This window comes from Lagopus muta, chromosome 2 (genome assembly GCF_023343835.1).
Source record: "Lagopus muta isolate bLagMut1 chromosome 2, bLagMut1 primary, whole genome shotgun sequence".
NCBI lineage: Eukaryota > Metazoa > Chordata > Aves > Galliformes > Phasianidae > Lagopus > Lagopus muta.
The window spans coordinates 94,355,431-94,374,409 of NC_064434.1; the positions used below are offsets into that span (position 1 = coordinate 94,355,431).

At 40.6% G+C, this 18,979-nt stretch overlaps 1 protein-coding gene across 8 annotated transcripts in view; it reads right to left on the reverse strand.

Annotated features, from left to right (window-relative positions):
• TTBK1 (tau tubulin kinase 1) overlaps nucleotides 1–18,979 on the reverse strand; it is a 94,728-nt gene that overhangs the window by 35,639 nt on the left and 40,110 nt on the right. For 5 of the 8 annotated variants that reach the window (XM_048936690.1, XM_048936686.1, XM_048936691.1 and 2 more), the window contains 3 exons: nucleotides 8,740–8,805; nucleotides 6,170–6,262; nucleotides 5,389–5,514 (listed from right to left, as the gene is read on the reverse strand). In XM_048936690.1, coding sequence (XP_048792647.1) covers nucleotides 5,389–5,514; nucleotides 6,170–6,262; nucleotides 8,740–8,805 — 285 coding nt within the window. Of the gene's footprint in view, nucleotides 1–5,388; nucleotides 5,515–6,169; nucleotides 6,339–8,739; nucleotides 8,806–14,039; nucleotides 14,123–18,979 lie in introns of those variants that run through there. The other 3 variants (XM_048936693.1, XM_048936694.1, XM_048936692.1) reach the window with 3 other exon arrangements.

Genomic DNA, 18,979 nt, shown 5'->3' on the forward strand with positions numbered 1-18,979 from the left:
ATGTCTCTTAGAAATTACCATTAAAGCATGATTTATAGAGCCTTTGCCCACAGGCTCACAAACTCCTCCCAAGAACTCTACACATCAGCAGGCAGACTGCCCTTATAAAAGCCATACTAACTAGAATTACATTACTCTCACTCATCTGTCCTCTAACCCTGGGGTCTTTACTATATTCCTGATTATTTGTGATGTACATGTCGGTGCCAGGGACCGGCATTTTTTGAAGCCACTTAAGAACCAGTACCACTTTCCTTACCTTCCACTGCTTTGATACTGAAGCAGTCTGAAGTAAGATATCAAATGCTAAAAGCAGAAGTGAATTCTTATCATTTTCTCACACCTTCAAGGCCCCAACTGAGCCAAAACAATTTTTGTTAGTTTCTGCTATAGCCTCTTCTACTAAAAGTTGCAAATGACTTTGCAGGCTATTTGGGATTTTACAGGCATCTACTGCACTCCCAATAGTTCTTTTTGATGTTTTTCTTTTTTTCCCCCAATACTGGTGTCCTTAGCTGTCACTGTTCTAAAGCTATTCCATGGTCGTGCTGATCACTCTCAGCCTTTGTAAACCTTTTCTATTCCTGAAGAAAGTTCAAAGCTTTATAAGCAGGAAAGTGGAGGGCACAGCACAGTTTCAACACCAACCTCTAAAGGGATGATTCTCTAACTATTTAGGATTGGTTTGGCTTCACCTTAAATACTGTGTGCAGTTCTGGGCTCCACAATATGAAAAGGCTGTTAAGTTCCTTGAAAGAGCTCAGAGGAGGGCAAGAAAGCTGCTAAAAGAATGGGAAGGCATACCCTATAAAGAGAGACTGAGGACATTCGGGTTGCCCAGTCTGGGGAAGAGGAGGTGAAGAGGTGACCTCACTGCTCCCTGCAGCACCCTGAGGAGGGGAAGCAGAGGGAAATGCCAGGCTCTGCTCCTGGAAACCAATGGCAGAAAAGGAACAGCACAGAGCTGCATCAGGGCAAGGTCAGACTGGGCAATAGGAAACATTTCTGTATCATGAGAGTGGTCAGCCACTGTGTCAGCCTCAATGGTTGATGCCCCAGTCAGTGATCAAGAACCTTATGGATAATGCTCTTACTAGTACATTAACTTTTGGATAGCTCTGAAACTATCCAAAGCAGCTGGACTTTATGATCTGTGTAGGTTCTTTCCAATGAAACCATTCTTTTCTAACCACTGCTTCCAGAAGTCATGCAAAGAGTTACTATATCTAGGGTTCCTCTGTCCGCGTGCAAGATACCACCAGGAATCAGAGTAGCTCCACAGTCACTGCAGGCCTCCCACACTGAGTTTCTTTCTGCTAAGAAGGAAGATGACAAGTGATCCCTCAATTATGCTGGATTTCAGCAAAGGGGTGCAGCAAGAGCCTCAAGCAGGAGATGTTACATATACAGAAGGCTGAAATTCAATAGCTTCGATTAGCAAGGGATTTCAGACAGTCCAATCTGTATTCAAAGCATTGCTAACCTTGAAATCAGATCCAGTTTCAAAGTCAGATCAGAGAGAAGTCAACAAAGAAAGTTGCTTTTCCTGACTACCTCCACCTTTGTTATCACTTTCACCCCATCCTGGATGTTCTTATTGAGGCAACTGCAAATGTAATTGTACCTTTCTCCAATGTTTAGAGAAATATTTCCCTTTTGAACAGATATACATCAGCCTGCAATCTGTATTTATCATACAGACACAACAGACTGTATATAATGTAAGGACAGAAGGAGAGAACAGCAGTCTCCATCCGAGACCGGTCCTCTCCATGACCACACAAGTTGTTTCCTACCTGAGGGCCTCTGCAGATACTGTCCTTAGAGGCAGAGTCCATTTTGAGAAACACGGACAGTGGGAGAGGGCTCTCTCATGCTCTTTGCATACCTCAGTGCTCTCTACCCTGAGGCTCCATCTTCAGCCAGGCCCAGCTAAAGGAGGGCAGAACTTCCCCAGAAAAACTCAGATGACAACATTGCTCTTCAAGGTGAGAAAGATTCCCTGGCTAGGTGCTAAAATAGGAAGTGGTAAGGACTGTAGTAATGCTGCATAAAAAGAGGATTTCAATCTTTGTGTGGGAGCAGTTGCCTAAGTGCATGGTCAGGAGGTGCAGAAAGCACTCAGAGCTTGTAGGGGAAAGACAGAAGTGTGGTTAAGGCAAAGGGAGACAAATGTTGGCTAACACACAGAGAAAAAAAAAATCACATAGGGACAAAGGTACAGGGAGAAAAATTACAGAACTGGAAGAATTCACACAGACAAAAAGCCACAATTTAGATTAAGGGGGAGTTGGAGGGAGAGAAGTACAGCTGAAAGGTAAGTAGTGTAAGTTTCTCTTTTTTTTTTTTTTAACCCAATAAAAACCCAACAATAGGGAGAAGGGATGGTATGGGGAAAAACAGGCAAGGATGACTGATTTGAAGTATCCACACAGCCTTCTACCCCTAAAACATTGTTCCTGTAATGTTGACAAAAATCATGCATAAATAGCAGATGCAGTTGCTTTTTCTTTCATGTGTGCTGCAAGATGGTGGTGAGGGCTACAGGTGTTTTATCACTCTACAGATTTTTTACCACTCTCCCCTTCCTGCTGGCATTTGCCTACGTAGACAATTCCAGATGCTGAGAGCAGCTAAGCTGAAGATAAAGACTGTAGACTTCATCGAATGGACAACTGAGAGCAAGGAGCACACAGCAGCAGTCAAGCCCCATGCATCTCTCTTCAGTTACAGAGGATCAAGAAGAGAGGGACTGACCCAGTATGGCTCTTCTTACACCCATGTTTTGCTTGGCCTCTTAATAAAGCCAAAAGCATCCTAGGATATGCAGCATTCTGTAAAGCCAGAGACATACATCAGGAGAAGACAGAGAGACAATACATCAGCTTCCAGACAGTGAAGAAGAAAGGAGCAGACAGAATGATCTGGTAATTGGAGGCTCACATGCAGAGTTTGAGTTTATGCATCATTCCCCACTTCATAATGATGGAGGTGAGAGGAAGGATTCTACCAGAACTTCATGCTACTGGATCAAAGGTGTGGGAAGATTTCCTTCTGTGCAACTAAATAGTTTTGAATTGCAAAGCTACACCATGGAGGTCTACAACACCTGGGAGAGGAGGTAGGGACCCAGTGCTCACAGTTCTGTCCACGATGTAAAGTCTCTTAAGAAAGGCACTTGCAACTAGCAGGTGGCAAGTTTAGAATAAGCAGAAAGATGTGGCCCTTCAAGCAGTAAGCACTTAAGCCATGGATCATTTCTGTCACACAACATGGTGGATGCTAAAGGGTTACATAAGTCCAGGATGAGACAGGACAAGTTGAAGAAACTTCATTGAGGACTACAAGAAGCAGACATATTTGGATGGGGTGACTCTTAAGCCTCAAAGTCCCTGATTTTCAAGCTTGGAGAGTTTTCTGGAAAAAACATCACTGAATGATTGTTGTTTTATTATCTTCCAACACCCAGTACTGTTGGAGACATGCTACAAGGCCAGAAAAACACCATCTCCAATCAAAGCAGTTGGACTTTCACAGAAATTTCTCTCAGAGACTAACCTGGAGACTGACCAGAACTGAACAGCTACAAAACCAAGCCTGTCCAGCTGTTGGACAGCCTTCAGAATCCTGATCCTTACCAGGTGATTAGTATGTATACATTAAATTGAAATATATTCAAAAGTTAAGGAGAGAAACAGTAACATTAAATTATATTTATACATATTTTATTCTGTTTCCTTATTTCTGATCATTCCACATTGTAAATAAACCACGACTTCATATCTGAATAGACACCTTTGCCCAGTTCCTTAACTTCTTTGAGAGCCTGCTACTGGCATCAAACTCAGATGCCATCTGATATGCTTTTACATTTTTCTCAGTAATAAAACCAGATAAAAGAATGCAAAGGACATCTCTGAAGCTGAGATGTTTGGAGAATTTGCTGGCTGGATTATGCCTCCAGTCAAGCTAGAAGAATCACTGTTCGGTGCTGAGCTGCAGGTGCCAGATTTTTGTGGAGAGTTCTTTTTGTAGGCTTCCTTCCAGAGCTGCACCTGCAAGAAGCTGAGGGCAAAGAGGCAATTCACAGCTTCAAGACAAATCCCCAACTGAGAAAAAGCTGTTCATGATTTGGAGTGCACTAAAATGGTCCGGAAAAATCCCCTTTCACTTCTATCTCAAGGATGGCTTTTCAATACAGTACGGTTATTTTACACTGGAATAGAACGATAGGAGGATATAGATTCAAAAGGAGCTTTGAAGATCACTAATCCAGCCATCTGCTCAAACCAGGGCTAATTACAAAGTCAGATCTGGTGCCTCAGGGTCTTGGTTTGATTGACTTCTGGAAATCTCTAAGGATGGAGACTAAGTATCTGATCCACACATAACAACCCTCATTCTGATTTTTCCCCTAGAACTAACCCCAATATCCCTAGATGTGACTTCCGCTTGCTGCCTCTCACTGTATGCCTCTGAGAAAAATCTGCCTCTCTGCCTCTCTTCTCCCTACAGCCCTTGACAATAGTGAAAAACAGCGATTAGATCTCCTCTTGCCCTTTCTAAAGATCTAAAGAAACCCAGCCCCCTCAGCCTCTTCTCAGTGCACCATCACTGCTTTCCAGCTCCCCACTTCGGTTGCAAATGTTACACTTCCACTGTACTATCCAGAAGGTGTCTGGCTTTTATTCCCAAATAAACTAAGAGAAAAGAGTTGTGGTTGCTATGCTGAACAAGTCCATAGCTAACATACAAAAGCACATCTTCCCACTCATCAGCAGGAGCAGTCACTCACATAAGACTATACAGGTTTGCTAATAAAATAATGTTTTCATTGCTTTGGCTTTAATGTGGAAAGCACTGTGACAAAAAAGGGAAACAGAGTCAAGCTGCTTCAGTTACATTGTGTTAGTTAACTACTGTAATTGATCACATACAAGCTAATAGCAAACGCTGCATGGGAGAAAAAATGTTACGATGAATATTAAAGAAAGATCCTCAAGAGTTAAGGCTCACATGGATCTGCAAGAAACTAAAAGGGTTGGTGTGCACCATTTAGCTGGTGGCAGAGGCTCTTTGCAGTTTGACAAGCTGCACTAAAATTTTGCCATGCTTGGACTATTTCACAACCTTTGTGTTTTAATGCAAACTGCTACTTTGGGAAAAGCTTTCTGTTCTGGAGTAAAGGGATTATTTTGGCTGAGCAGGCAAGAAGGAGAAGACATTTTCGAGATGCTGAAGGATGGTACAGAATGTAAGGATCCTTTCCTCCTGGTTCTAGGAAGGTGTTCATCAGTCAGATATAAACATATGTCTGGAAAAATTGGAAAAAGCAAATACCAATCCATTGTGTTATGCATTAGTGTGGCAACAAGGACAGGCTCCTACCTGATAGTCTGGCTTGGTGAAGTAGTCTAAGCTTGCAATATGATCCAGAAAAAGGTGGAACTCCGAAGGCATGTGTTTTAACAGCATTCGATGTTCATACTTTTCTTTTATCATGCCAACTTGCTCCTGGAAAACATAAAACATCTCAGATCCAAGAATCACGGCATCACATTCAGACTTCCTCTGTCTTACAATTCCTGAAACACTGTCCAGTCTTGTCATTCCCAAAACACAGCTGATTCGTAGAAGCAGCATTTTAGCTAGACACTTTGTTTTGATATCCCTACCACAGGAAGGTAGATCACTGCAGAAAAAGGCCAAAGGACAATCCTAAGTCAGAAACACTCTTCAGAAGCTGTCCCTTTAGCAGAATCTACTGCACAGGTAACATATTTCTTCCCAGGGACTTCGTTCTCAAGCATGAATTATTTTCATTGTAACATGAACAGTTACTCAATTTTCCAGTTGCAATTCCCATTTGGCTTGCATTCCATGCCAGTGTTATCCTTACTCCTTTCTAAAGGCTCTGTTTTTTTTGTAAAAAGGACAGCTCATATTCAGCCTTTCCACTTTTGTTATTTGCTTTGTAAGATCAAAATTGCTTGATCCAATATGATTAACAACGTGCATCCCAAATAAGGCAAACTCCACACTGGCATGTGACAGAACACAAAAGCAGATCAGCATCCAGCAGCAAGATCTGATGAAAAACAGGAATAGTACGAGTGCTATTAACAAAAAGGGAGCACCCTGTCTCAAGTATAGATGCTAAGTTTCTTACCTTATCTTTGATCTTTCTCCATGGAAGCTGACCAACTGCAAACTCCACCAACATGTAGAAGAGGGACCACAGATCATCATGCCTACCCATCTCCTGGAGAAAAGAGAGACGAAGACTGAGGAGCAAAGTTCCATGCTGCTCAGTGGTCCAGATGTGCTCTCCAGATGAGCTACCTCATTTTAAAAAGCAGGGAGAGAAGTCATACTTCCCATTACATGATTAAAGAAGCCAGATTAAAGATTTATGATGCAAAATCAAGCATTTACTAAACTGGGCAATGTCAACACAGTCGCCTGAATAACTTCATTTGTTTTACTTTTGAATACATTGCAGAACAGTTTTCCACAGGATTCTCCTTCACTTAGCATACAGAATATTTATTAAGAGGATATAGAACAAACTAGATAAAGAAAAAAAACCAAACAGTGTAGAGAAAGTCTTCTTTATCGTTGTTTTTAAGTAAAGTACCATTCCGACTCTTTTCAAAAGACAGCATTTATTCAAGGGCTTTTTTTAAAACTCTCATAATCAAGCATCACAACAATTTCCAGATTCTCCCCATACCATCCTCCTCCTGGCCTAGCAAATGGGAAATTGAGACATAAAGCACATGAATTTGTTTTTGGTGCTCAACATACAATATCCAGACTACGATCTCTCAGAACAGCATGCATTAAGCAGCAATGTCTGTGTCTAAATAGAACTTCAGCTGATGTCAGCTACAGCTGAAAATTCCCAAAATCATACTTCAGTTTTATCAGTATCCATCAGAAAACATTATGGCATTCAGCTGCCCACCATGTATCCCTCTTTCCACCTTTGGCAATGAAGGACGTCTTACAGCCAGTAACCTCCCCTCGTAAAACAACCTGAATCTTCCTCATAAGTCTTATTTTTAATGAGATATCCTACAGATTTATTTTTAATAAAGCCACATTCAGACAACTGCTAAGGGACAGAAGAAAGCATAATTAACACTCATCTGAATTAATACAACTCAGACCTTTGTTCCTCACCAGAAGGATGGTGTTTCAAAGTAACGTATTTTGAATTTTTAAGTCCTGCCCTCAGAAAAAAACAACTGTTTTTCCTAAAGCTTTCCTGAAAGTTCAGCTGCTGGCAGATTCCTCCTCCTCATTTTCAAACTTAAGGAATTTACAGGTAGCTACAAAGAGACTCTAAGAACAGTGAGCTCTGGGCCACGCTAATTACAGAAGTACTTTGTAAGTAGGAATAGAATTCTCTGACATATCAAAGGAATCTGAAGAACCACGTCCCCCAGAAGCACAGAGTAAACTATTTGGAAAAAGCTTTATCTTTATTTATTTCCTAATTATGGGGGGCTTTGTTTTCACTATGGCCCTCTATCACAAATACTTTCCAGCACATACTAGAAAAATGAGAATCAGGAAAGATTATATATCACAAAGACAATACATCTTAGTTTGCACCAGCTCAGGCACTTGTAGGACCCCTTTGCAAGCAGAAAACTAAAGCAGATGGTTGGATTTTTCTCCTCCAACCCCTATGTTTTTATATATACCTGTGTGTTGGCACATATATATGTAAAACACACACACACATATGTACGTATGTACGCTGTGTATAGCAAATACTCTTTCAGATGAAAGTTCAAGTGCCAGGATCACTATGGGAAAAGGTATGGGAATATGGTGCTTACGACAAGGGCAGAGGATGAGGTGAATAAAAACATTCTTTAGGTAACAGCATCCTGCTAGACCTATTTATTATAGGTCTGCAAATGGCTGAGCCACTGACTCAGTCTGTTATAACAAGACTGCAAGCAAAAACTCCAAGATGACTTCCGCCACGTATAGAATACTGCAATGATTAGAACCATCAATATTATGAATATTAATGTATTCAATACCAATTTACATTTACAAACACATTGTCTGAAAAAGCCACAGCAGTTAGGATGCTGGAAAGCTGGAGGAGGGCTGATAATTCTCATCTGGCAAGCACTTTGCAGCAGGACCAGAGGACTTATAGTTCACTTCTACATAGGAAGCATTACTGACATAGGACAAGAATGTTTTGAGAAAAATGGTGGATGAGATTTCTGGAAGTGTTCAGAATGGAACATGTCAGATCCTCTGGAAATAATGGTTATCTTCAGGAAAAAAAAAGTAAACTTGAGTTCCACTAAGTAACTTTTCACCTGAGGGCATGCTGCTAAAATCCAAAATTCCAGGGGGAAAATGGATGTGAGGACCTGGCACTCGTCTCACAGTCAAGTAGTGCTGGAAATTAATGAGCAGGCTGTAAGGTAACACTGGTAACTGCATCAGTGGGAGTTTTTTCCTCTTAATCAGTGTCCAATAACGCAATAATGAAAATCATGAAGTTTACCAACTTGAGAGGATTCAATAACTGAATCATAATTTTGATTTTACAGAAAACACTCTTGACATCCTAATGGAATTCAGATGATTTACTTACATAGGCTACAAAGCAGAACTCACAGCTTTTAAGCCTGTGCTCCCGAGAACAATTTCCTGGGGAGAAATAAACTCGTGTTTAACCCTTCATAGCCCAGAAATACTCACTCGGTTTTTATGTGCATTCACTGAAGCGTAACGGACCGTTCCTCGAAAACCAGCAACGTTGCGAGGCTGAAGGGAGACAACAGAAACATTTCAGAAGGAGCATATTACTAAATCCTACATGCAGCTACCTGCTGAGAACTTCTATATTCACCTTACAGACCCAAGGGATACAAAGCTCTCATCTGCTCTAGCGGCCACCTGTGTAGCATTCTGAGATTCTGCATTTCCATAAAAGCTTATTTTACACAGAAGGAAAAGTTACAACAGGGATAGATTAGAACAGCAGTAGTAGAAAGAGATAAGAATATTTTCTGGGATTATAACTTCCCTTTTAAACCCCAGGTCAAGGAAAAAGCTAGTACAGAAATGCTAGTGCAAAACTCAGTCAGAATAACAACAGCAAAGCAAAGTTTGAGGGCAGCCTGCTCAGGACAAGAACGAGAATCCCCTGACATGTGGACAACTTTGCTGACACTGTTTGTCAACATGATTTTTTTTATTTTATTTTTTTTTTACTCCTCACCAGTTTTTCCCCAGTATGTTTAGTTTTTCTTGCTCTGATTCTCTTGATTTTCACGTCCCCTGGGAGGTGAAGGCTTGATAAAGGTACTCTGGGAAAAAGGCAGCCCTCCTCTGACTTTTATTCGGAGCTGGAGGGGCTGAGCAACACCCCCAACTCTTTCCAATGCCGTCTCTACAAGGACATTACTTTTCACAGTGTGACTTCCTTTATTCTGAAAAAACTGCATTTAAATAATGACATCTGGCAAATTCTTTCAGCTTAGCTAGAAGGCCCAGAGTTAGCAGCAGAGCTTTCAAAATTCATGTGGCAAAATCAGGTTCAGGCACCTTAAAGCTAAGCCTAGGCAAAGCACTAAGTGTTGAAAATGATGCTAAGTGAGATGCTATTCTTGCAGAAATCTGAGCACACCAATACCCATTCTGTTGGGATGAGCTGTCCCACTTAGGTCAGTTGATTTCTGTTTGTTTTTCACCTGTGCCTATGCTTTCAGAGTGAAGCCTAAAACTGTGCTTTTATTTAGGACACTTATGTCAGTTTAAGTGCATACAAGTCAATTATTTCCTTCTGGATACAGGAAAGCTCTACATTTCAAAACTCTCACAAAGAGTAAAAATTGGAGCATGTTTTAAACAAGATCATCAACACCATGCTGCTAATATGCGCCTGAATAGCATGCATAATGCAGCTCTGCAGTTACAGTGACTCCAAACAAAAAGTCACATTTCACAAGCAGAACCCATACACACCTGCCACACACTTAACACAGCATATAATCTTGCAGTTCAACAGCTTGAACTGTAAAGTACTTATTTAGCACTGGTAATATTCAAGATATGATTTTCATGACCATATATCTGTTCCTCCCAGAGCATACATTTAGGATGCCTACTGACAAATTACTGCAAAATACCTTTCAGTATGCACTGAATTCACCAATACAGGTTTCTGAAAAGCAGAATGCTTGTCACTGAACAATATGTTGGAATCACTCTTTACCATAGTTCTGACCTCTACATAGCTGACCTCTATAGGACAGCTGTGCTGAAGAAGACATTCATTCCTCTTTGCCATTGCGAGTGGAAATTCTTCATGAGCTATAAAATAACAGTATACTAGGAATTGTTCATAATAGTCACAATTCCAGTGTATAATCTATAATGCTTTCAGAACAAATATCGTTCAATTTCTGTAGCACAGGGAAGATTGTCTTTTATGTTCTATTCCTACTTAGATGTCCTCAGATATCAAATGTAGATCTATATGCTTGGAGCCAAGTATCACGTGCTGATTTCAGTATGGCTGGCAATATCTCTGAAAATATTACTTAGATCAATACGTACTGTTAGTAACAGAGTACTCTCTTTAATTATATCTATTCCAAAACCAGCTCCCAGGCAGTTTGCAGGTTTGTTCTTTTCTTTCAGAATGGAAACAAATGCTCACCCATCATTTAACCAAGCTTCTGCCCAGCAACTGCTATGTAACAGTTCACAAGCCAGACCTGCAGCTGAATCCAATAAGCTCTTTCCCCAGTCCTCTCTGATTTGCTGCCTGCAGGAGATCACTGCAAGACTTCGCAATTGTTTTGACAGGATGTTCAGAACTTTAAACAAAATAGATAAACGTTATGTATGTTAACAATTTTTTCCTCCTAAAGGCTTTCCTTCCACATTTAACCCTGCCAGTCATGAGACAATTAGTTTTGTTTTTCAACTGGGTCACTAAATACTGCAATCAAATGTTCCCATGACTGGGGAAAGCAGGAGATAACTTATTTTCCATCCAAACAGTAAGTGCTCCTGCCTGCCCAACTGCTGACTTATCTTCTGAATTCATCAATATTAGTTCTTCTGATCTCTTTGCATACCTCACTTCTTCCTGTTTAAAAAAAAAAAGAAACACATCTCACCACCACATTGCCCAGCAGTGAAGAATGGCCTGGATAAAGCATCCCAGCTGTTCAGAGCTCTCCACACCAGACACAGAACTGAAATTCTGCAAGTTCTGACAGACTGTGGAATCGTGTATAGCATAACTGACAAAAATCCTCCAACTAACAGGAAAATAAGAAGCTAACAAGCTGATGACTTTTTAAATTTTTTCCCATATCAGTATTACTATGAAAAATGTTATTCATGATAAAGCATGTCTCCTGAATTCAGATTGTGTGCAAAAGTAATTCATTACACAGAGCTGTCAGGAAGATGACAGAGATATGAAGTACATTGCAGTGTCTCAGAAGTTAGGTTTAAAATGAGTTTTAGCTTAGGATAATATATTAGACTGGTTCCACAAGGAAAAAAATTACACTGTGTCCCTTTCAATATATGGGCAATGTACTACAACATAGACAACTGACAGCATCATGTATGAAGGCTGCTCCAAAAGTAATGGCTCCTATTTTATTACATTGTCCCATGACACCAGAGGTAAATGTTGCTGGTATGGCAGTAGAGGTTGAACATTCCCACCAATGTCCCACTGCATTTTGTCGCCACGGGACAGATTGTGTCTGACATGGAAGTGTGTATGAAGCAGGGGTGGAACTGAATCCCCCCACGTGGGAAAAATGGCACCCACATTCAGTTGCTGCTTGCTTCACATTTAAAGAGACCAAACAGCAGATGTGAGCACAGTCTGGTGTGTTTAAGCAGCGACAACAGTGATTTGAAAAATAAACCATTTTTTGGATGGCCATGCACAGCTGCCACACAACAAAATGAAGGTCTTGATCAGTTCATCCATGTGAACTGATAGATTACAACCAGGGAACTGCACATGGAGCTGAATATCGGCTTTAATGTACTAGAAATGATGGTGACAACATAGGAATATCAGAGAACTTTGCACCAGGTAGGCACAATGAACGCTCACACAGGAACAGAAACAACACTGTGTATATGTTTGTCAGCACCTATTGAAACAAGGCTGAAGATTACAGTTTTCTGAATCACATCATTAGCGTGGTGAAACACGGTGTCACCACTATGAACCAGAGTCAAAACAGCAGTCCACAGAGTGGCAACATGTGAACTCCTCATTGAGGAAAAAGTTCAAGACACAGCCCCAGCAGCTAAGGTCATGTACAGTGTATTTTGTGATAGGAAAGCGATGATCCTCCTGAGTTTCCTGGAACCTTGACAAACTATCAAGTTGTAATGCTGATTATGCTGATTAAGCTGAAGGTTTGAACTTCCAGGATCAGGCGAGAAAAGAAGACAACCTTTCTCTTCCAACACAATAATGCCAGGCCCCATACCAATCTGAAGACGATGGAGAACAGCTTGGCTGGACTATCCTACCACAGCCACCCACAGTACAGTCTGGATTTGGTGCCTTCTGACTTCCATCTGTTCAGTTCAATTAAAGATGAACAACATGGACAACATTTTCCTAGCAATGACATTGTCATAACAGCTGTGAAACAGTGGTGCAGATTTTTATGAGCATGAATTGCAGGCTCTTGGTCACTTGCAAAGGTACGTAGGTGGTGACCTTGTTGAAAAAAACAATGCTTTGCAGCTGAGAGTTCTGTGTTATATTTTCCTTTGTGTGTGTTGTAGTTTCCATTAGGAAATAAATAGGAGACATTACTTTCAGAGTAACCCATGTATAAAGTGGGTACATTTTCCCAAATTGTGTCCTGCTTTGCACCCGTGAACATTTCCTCATTCTGCATTTTAAAGACTTCTGACCACCTGTATTAAAAGGGCAAATACTGTCTCCCTTTTGATTCAAATTAAATTTACCTTTCTCATAAATGCTCCCTTTAATTCAGGAACATTCCTATTTCATCATGAACCAGAATCTTTGCTTCTTACACCACCTTTCTTCCTACACATTAAAACTTTTTCTCTCATCTCATTGTTCTGTAGATTGCTAACTTTGAAGGCCCTGATCTCCATCTCCATTCCTAATAACTTACATTTGGATGCCAGTGCTTTCCTCCTGCTGTTTCTTACTCCTGCGGTATTCTAATAGAACATGACTACTGGTTCCTCCCCAACCTGTGCAAACATCTCATGAGACCCACCACCTTCGCCTCTGGCAGGACTGTTGTCATCTAGGATCAGTTAATCAGTCATGGAAATAGGAAAGGGATTTCCAACAGTAAGAAAATGAAAGAAAGCTAGCGCAGACCAGAGAGAAGAGGCTAAGGGGAGGAAGGAAGTGTCACAGATCACAGGAAGCACTTGGAGATGTATCTTGGACTGAAATAACTTGCTGGAAAAGTTGGAGTAAAAAGAAAAAAAAAAAGGAAACCTTAAATAAACAAAAAGCCAGCATCCTGGTAAGTACAAGGGATTTTCTGCTTCCATTGGTTAGGCCTAAAAGGAGACACAGTGATTTGAACCTCCACATCTACTGTGGAGTCAAATTCTGCATCTTTCGCATACATTTTGAGATACTAATTTAAACAGTACTACACTGCAGAATTATTAATGACAGCAGCATAGTTTGTCCAACAGGGAGTTAGAAATGAATAAACAGAAAAATCTGGAGTCAAATGTCAGATGAGAGAACTCCCCTCCCTTTGCCTCTGAAGACACAAGAGTGACAAAACCACAGTCTCTGGTACCACCCATCTGCCAACCCCTTAAGCAAAACCCCAAGTGCTCTAGGTTTCTGCAGCACATTTAGATAGCTGTCATGATCCTGCTGAAAAGCAAACATATCATGAGGGGAAAAAAATAAAACCAGGTGTAATCAGACTTCCATATACAACAAAAGAGCAAAACAAAATGAAAACCCAGAAGCATGATGATGGCTCACTCACAACTCATAGCAGAGATGGTTACGAGCAGCGGATGGGAAGCCAACGCATCAAACACAGCCTCAAAAGAAGAGCTCAAAAGAACTGTAAAACAGAGAGAAACCCAAAGAAAAACATGATAAAAAAAACAACAAAATGAGGAAAAAAACAAATTAAAAAACAATTCAATATTGCATCCATTCAGAAACCAGGGCATTTTGCTTAGCTGTTGTCATCCCCCATCATCCTCTCATGGCTGCTGCCTCCATGGCGTATGTGGTTCCAATCAGACACAGAACTTTCAGTGCGGTTTAAGAGAGCTCTGTAAGTAGTGAGAGGGGTCCCTCTAGAGAGGGACTTCTCCCTGATTATTCCTGATCATAAGTATAAAATACAAATTCAAGAGCAGAGATGCTTACAGCCTAACCACAGACCAGTCAGACGGCCCTACAGTGATTTTCCTTCCTAAAATTATCTGATACCTAAACCTCCTCTCCTCCCACAATCCAACTGGCATAGTAACCAGCATGCAGGTTTGCCCTTAATGCATCTCCTATCCTCTCCACCCAGTGCAAATTCTAATATTAGTGTCTTATTTTCTATAAATGAAGAAAAATCCCCTTGCCTGATTATTTATGAGTTTCCACCCAAATTTTCTAGTTATTTCTACAGCCACCACCTTACTTTTTTTTCCTTCCCTCACCAGCGTTCTTACTATCACTACTTTGCCAACATCACAGGTTTTAAAGCTGTCAACTTGAGGCAACTTCCCTTTTCCCAGGCTTGCTGCAGCACCCCATCTAGAAAGCTAGATCTCTGCTGGCTGTGGTGAGAAGCACAGAGGTGGTTTGTAAGAGGGCAGAATGAATGTCAGTATTGCTTTTAGGCCATGTGAGCAGACACTTTATCTTAAGGTCTGATTTGCATAGTATAAAAATGCAAAGACCACTCTGATCAGAGGCAAGAGCTAATAGTATACTGAAACACAACTCAGTAAAGTGAAAAAAAAACCTTGGCTGAGAGTTGTATATTCCAACAGAAAACAATTAATCAAAAGCCAACAACCCAACAGAGTTTCTTGTAGTATTATTTCCAAACCAAAACATACGAAGAGGTGTGTTAGAAAGACAACATTCTTTCATTCTTCATTCTTGGTAAACTTGAAAATTTCAGTGGATTTTAACATAAAAAAAGAGCAAAGGATCACTTTGTCTTTTCAAGCAATGTGGCAACAGGCTAAGCATATAAAATTCCCGTGCTAGAATTTGTGCAGGAGATGAGAACGACAATGCCTCTCCTCGCATTAGAAAGCGGGGTAAGAGTGACCAACTTTTATTTATTTTTTTAATCAAAAGCTTTCTCCAGCCGTAATCTTATTTATCACTTGATTCTTGAACAGGACAACTTTAGCCTCCAAACATTTAATTGCCACACTCGTTTCTTACGCAGGAGAACAGAGTTCAACCCCCCCCCCACCTCCATACAACGTGAAAACCTCCCTCCTTCCAGAGCACACTCGTACGCCTAAGCTACAGTGTGCTTAAGATGCAAGACTAACAACATCTACGTTGGAAAAGATCCATTTTGCACAGACTAATTTAATATTTCAATCACAGAGGGAGTGTTTGACAGACACTTCTACCTGGCAGCAAATGCACTTACCTGACGTAGAAAAGACTTGACCTGTAAATCCAACTCAGCATTCACTTGCCCCCTGTTCCCTGACCACTGAACATAGTAATAGCTTCCCATTCCTCTTTCTGTAGACCAGTGGAAAGAATGCTCAGAACTTCAGATGGCACAGCACCAATCAGAAGGAATGGCACATTCAGAGGTACCACAACTCCCCTGCAGCTTAGCAGTACAGGCACTCAGAAATGGAAAATGGGATCATAACTCCCTTCAGGCATATATGAGATTTGAGCCTGAGTTGCATTTCCTTCCCCCCAGCCCTGTACCACAAGAGTTCTAACTAGAGAGCTGCTACATGAGGGAAAAAAAATCATAGCAACCTGATACAGGTAGTCCAAGGTTATACTTCCTACACCAGGGCTTCCCGGTGAAGAAAGCAAAGAAACAGCCAGTTACAATGGACAAAGTGCAAGAGTATCTGCGTGCTAATCACCTGGAAAATCTATCAGCTGGTCTGCTCCTGATACTTTTAAACCACACTGATTTTCTTTAGATGTGATGATTTAAAACAACACAATCTCCCTTCTGAACTCTAAGTTTGGTACTCCAACAAGAGTAACAAGAACCTTTACATAATTATCTGAAACATTCTTTAGTTCTAAAGATCAATAATGCTCTGTAACTAACCCATTCCCACAGAAATTGCATTTTATAATACATTAAATGTGCAGTATTTTTTAGACATAGGTCCACTCTTCTCCTTCCTCTCATCCCTATATGAATTAATGTGACAGTGCTGGGCTGTTAGCCTTTTCTGCAATTATCTTTTTTACAATACAAAGTTGAAGAGAAATTTTCTCTCTTCCTAGGCTAATGCAGTGCTCTGAGTACTACAGCTCCAGAAATCTGTTTTATTCTACTGCAAAAATGCTAATCTTACCAGTAACGTTACATCTTACATGTTTCAAGAAAAATTAAGTATGAAATCTACTGGGCTTTTATGTTTGAATATTTGGGGTCTTAGGATGTAGGAGTTAATCTCCTTTGTGTTATAAAATAACTCATTTTCTAGAAACCCCTCATTAGAAAAAAAAGTGTCATATTCTCATCTTCTAAAACCTTGTTCACTGCAGTGAAGTTCATTTTTAACACTGCACAGACATTTGGAAATATTCTTAATTAGTGGACACGTTTCTGCAGCCTTCATCATGCTCCTATGGACAGGCTCCGCGTTGTCCTGCCTACCATCTCTTCTCTCTGCCCACTGAATCACACAGCCACCCTCACACACATGGTATTTTCGGCAAGGCACTGCAAACTGCTGCAGTGCAGTCTGAGCCATGAGGAGAAAGATCTAATCAATGGGCTGCAGCTGACTAAGCTAAAAAAATCTGCTTGCTGAGCATAACAACCCAGTGTCAGATCCTGCAAACAGGAGAGAGGCTCCTAGAGAAAAACAGCATCTCCTCTCCTGTATTTTCAAATAAATAATGAAGTTGCAAAAACCTCCATCGCTTTCAATTAACGTCTGTGGCACCATAGGTTATATGTTTCTGAAGGCAAGGTGTCACACATAAGAGGAAAATTATAATACTGTCTGTACAGCACTTAGTGACAAACCAAACAGACCTGAACAATGAGCAGTAACGATCAAGAAGTTACTGTCCACAAACTGACCTACATTAGCACAGAAGTCCCTCGTGACTCTGCACACCTCCACTATACGAGCATATACTGTTCATCACATCATCTGCATAACAGCATTCATGTTTATAACCCTCCAGGTTAATACTCAGCCCTATTACTCTATATCAGATCCATTCTGCTATAAAAATGAAGGCAAGATTAATTCTTTTTTTTTCTTTTTTTTTTTTTCTTTTTTTCCCCCTTGTACTCTTTTGGCTGAAGCATGAGGAAAAGCAACCTTTCAATCCACTCTCTAGCTGCTTAGCTTGGTTGTCCTAAGCTATGCATCAGCACTAAGTGCTTACAGTTCACTGCTTCATGGCAAAGGTCAGTTGTACAAATGGGACACTGCAGTAAATAAGACTGCTCTTGTGTCTGTCTCAACCATGGCAGAAGGCTGTATTTAGAGGAAACAATGGTTAGACTCATATAAAAGGTCTCGGTATCCTGTAATGTCAAATTTGTTACGGATACCCTTGGGATTCATCCCAAAATGCACATCTTCATGGGAGAGTGAAAAAAAAAAAAAAATCACAATGATGAAACAAATCCAGTTTTTCCTAAGAATATCCTCTGTATCTGAAAGCAGTTATTAACTGGAGCTGACGTAACAGATTCCTTCCATAAACTATCTATTTTTAAGCAGACTTCTAAGCCTTTCACAACTGAGAAACAAACAGGTTCTGCCCAATTCAAACCACTCCACCCCATCTGGTCAGGAACCTTCATGCTGGTAACAAACCTACAATCCTGTGGAAAAACTAGATACTGAGGGAGGCTAAAGAGTATGAGTTTGAAAAGCAAGGGCAGTGGTCTTGAATGGGGTAACAGCATTGCTTTAAATATTAAGGGAAGAAAAATGTACTTTATGTATCAGCAGTCTGGATTAAGTTCTGACTGGCTTAAGATGACACTGTCCTCAGTTACTTACATTTCCCAATTTTCCTTTCCTAGTAGGCAAACATGGGGTGCAGAGATTTTATAGGAATACTGTTCAGTACAGAAGGCAGCAACGTTTCTGCTTTTTTTTTTTTTTTAATTTCTATTTCTCAAATGTTTAAATGTTTTTTACATGTTTAGATTTTAATCAGCATTTGTCACCTTTCGTACAGCAGAGAATGGCTGTTAGGGCTGGAACAGAAAAGAAGTCGGGATCTTCTCAAGCAGATTTGTCAGCTGTCCCTCTTATCCTTCATTCTTCCATCCTCACAATCATTTGAAAAACAAAACCCTCCACAAGATTTTATTTTTTTGCACTGGCAGCCTGTCCTGCTTATCATAATAGCCAGAGTCCCTCCTGCTAACCAGGCTGATGACTGTGATACAGATGCCAGAAATGCTGATGGCAGCCAAAGAAACAGCCTCCAGATAGGCCCTAAGTAGTTCTCAGCACACAGTGGATAACAAATGGCTGATGCACATCTGCTCTACCTGTCCAAAGCAGTAACCATCAAGCAATGACTTCTACAAGCCTTAGAGAAATATTAAGCAATGTGGCTGCTGAGAATAGAATTAGAATTCCTCTAATTGCTAGCAGGGAAAGAAAAATGTTGCTGATGCTTCCTTACACACCTCCTGGCTCCAACCTTTTGTTGTCTATAATATAATGCAAGTTCTTACAGACTTTGTACTGTAGATTTTGAAGA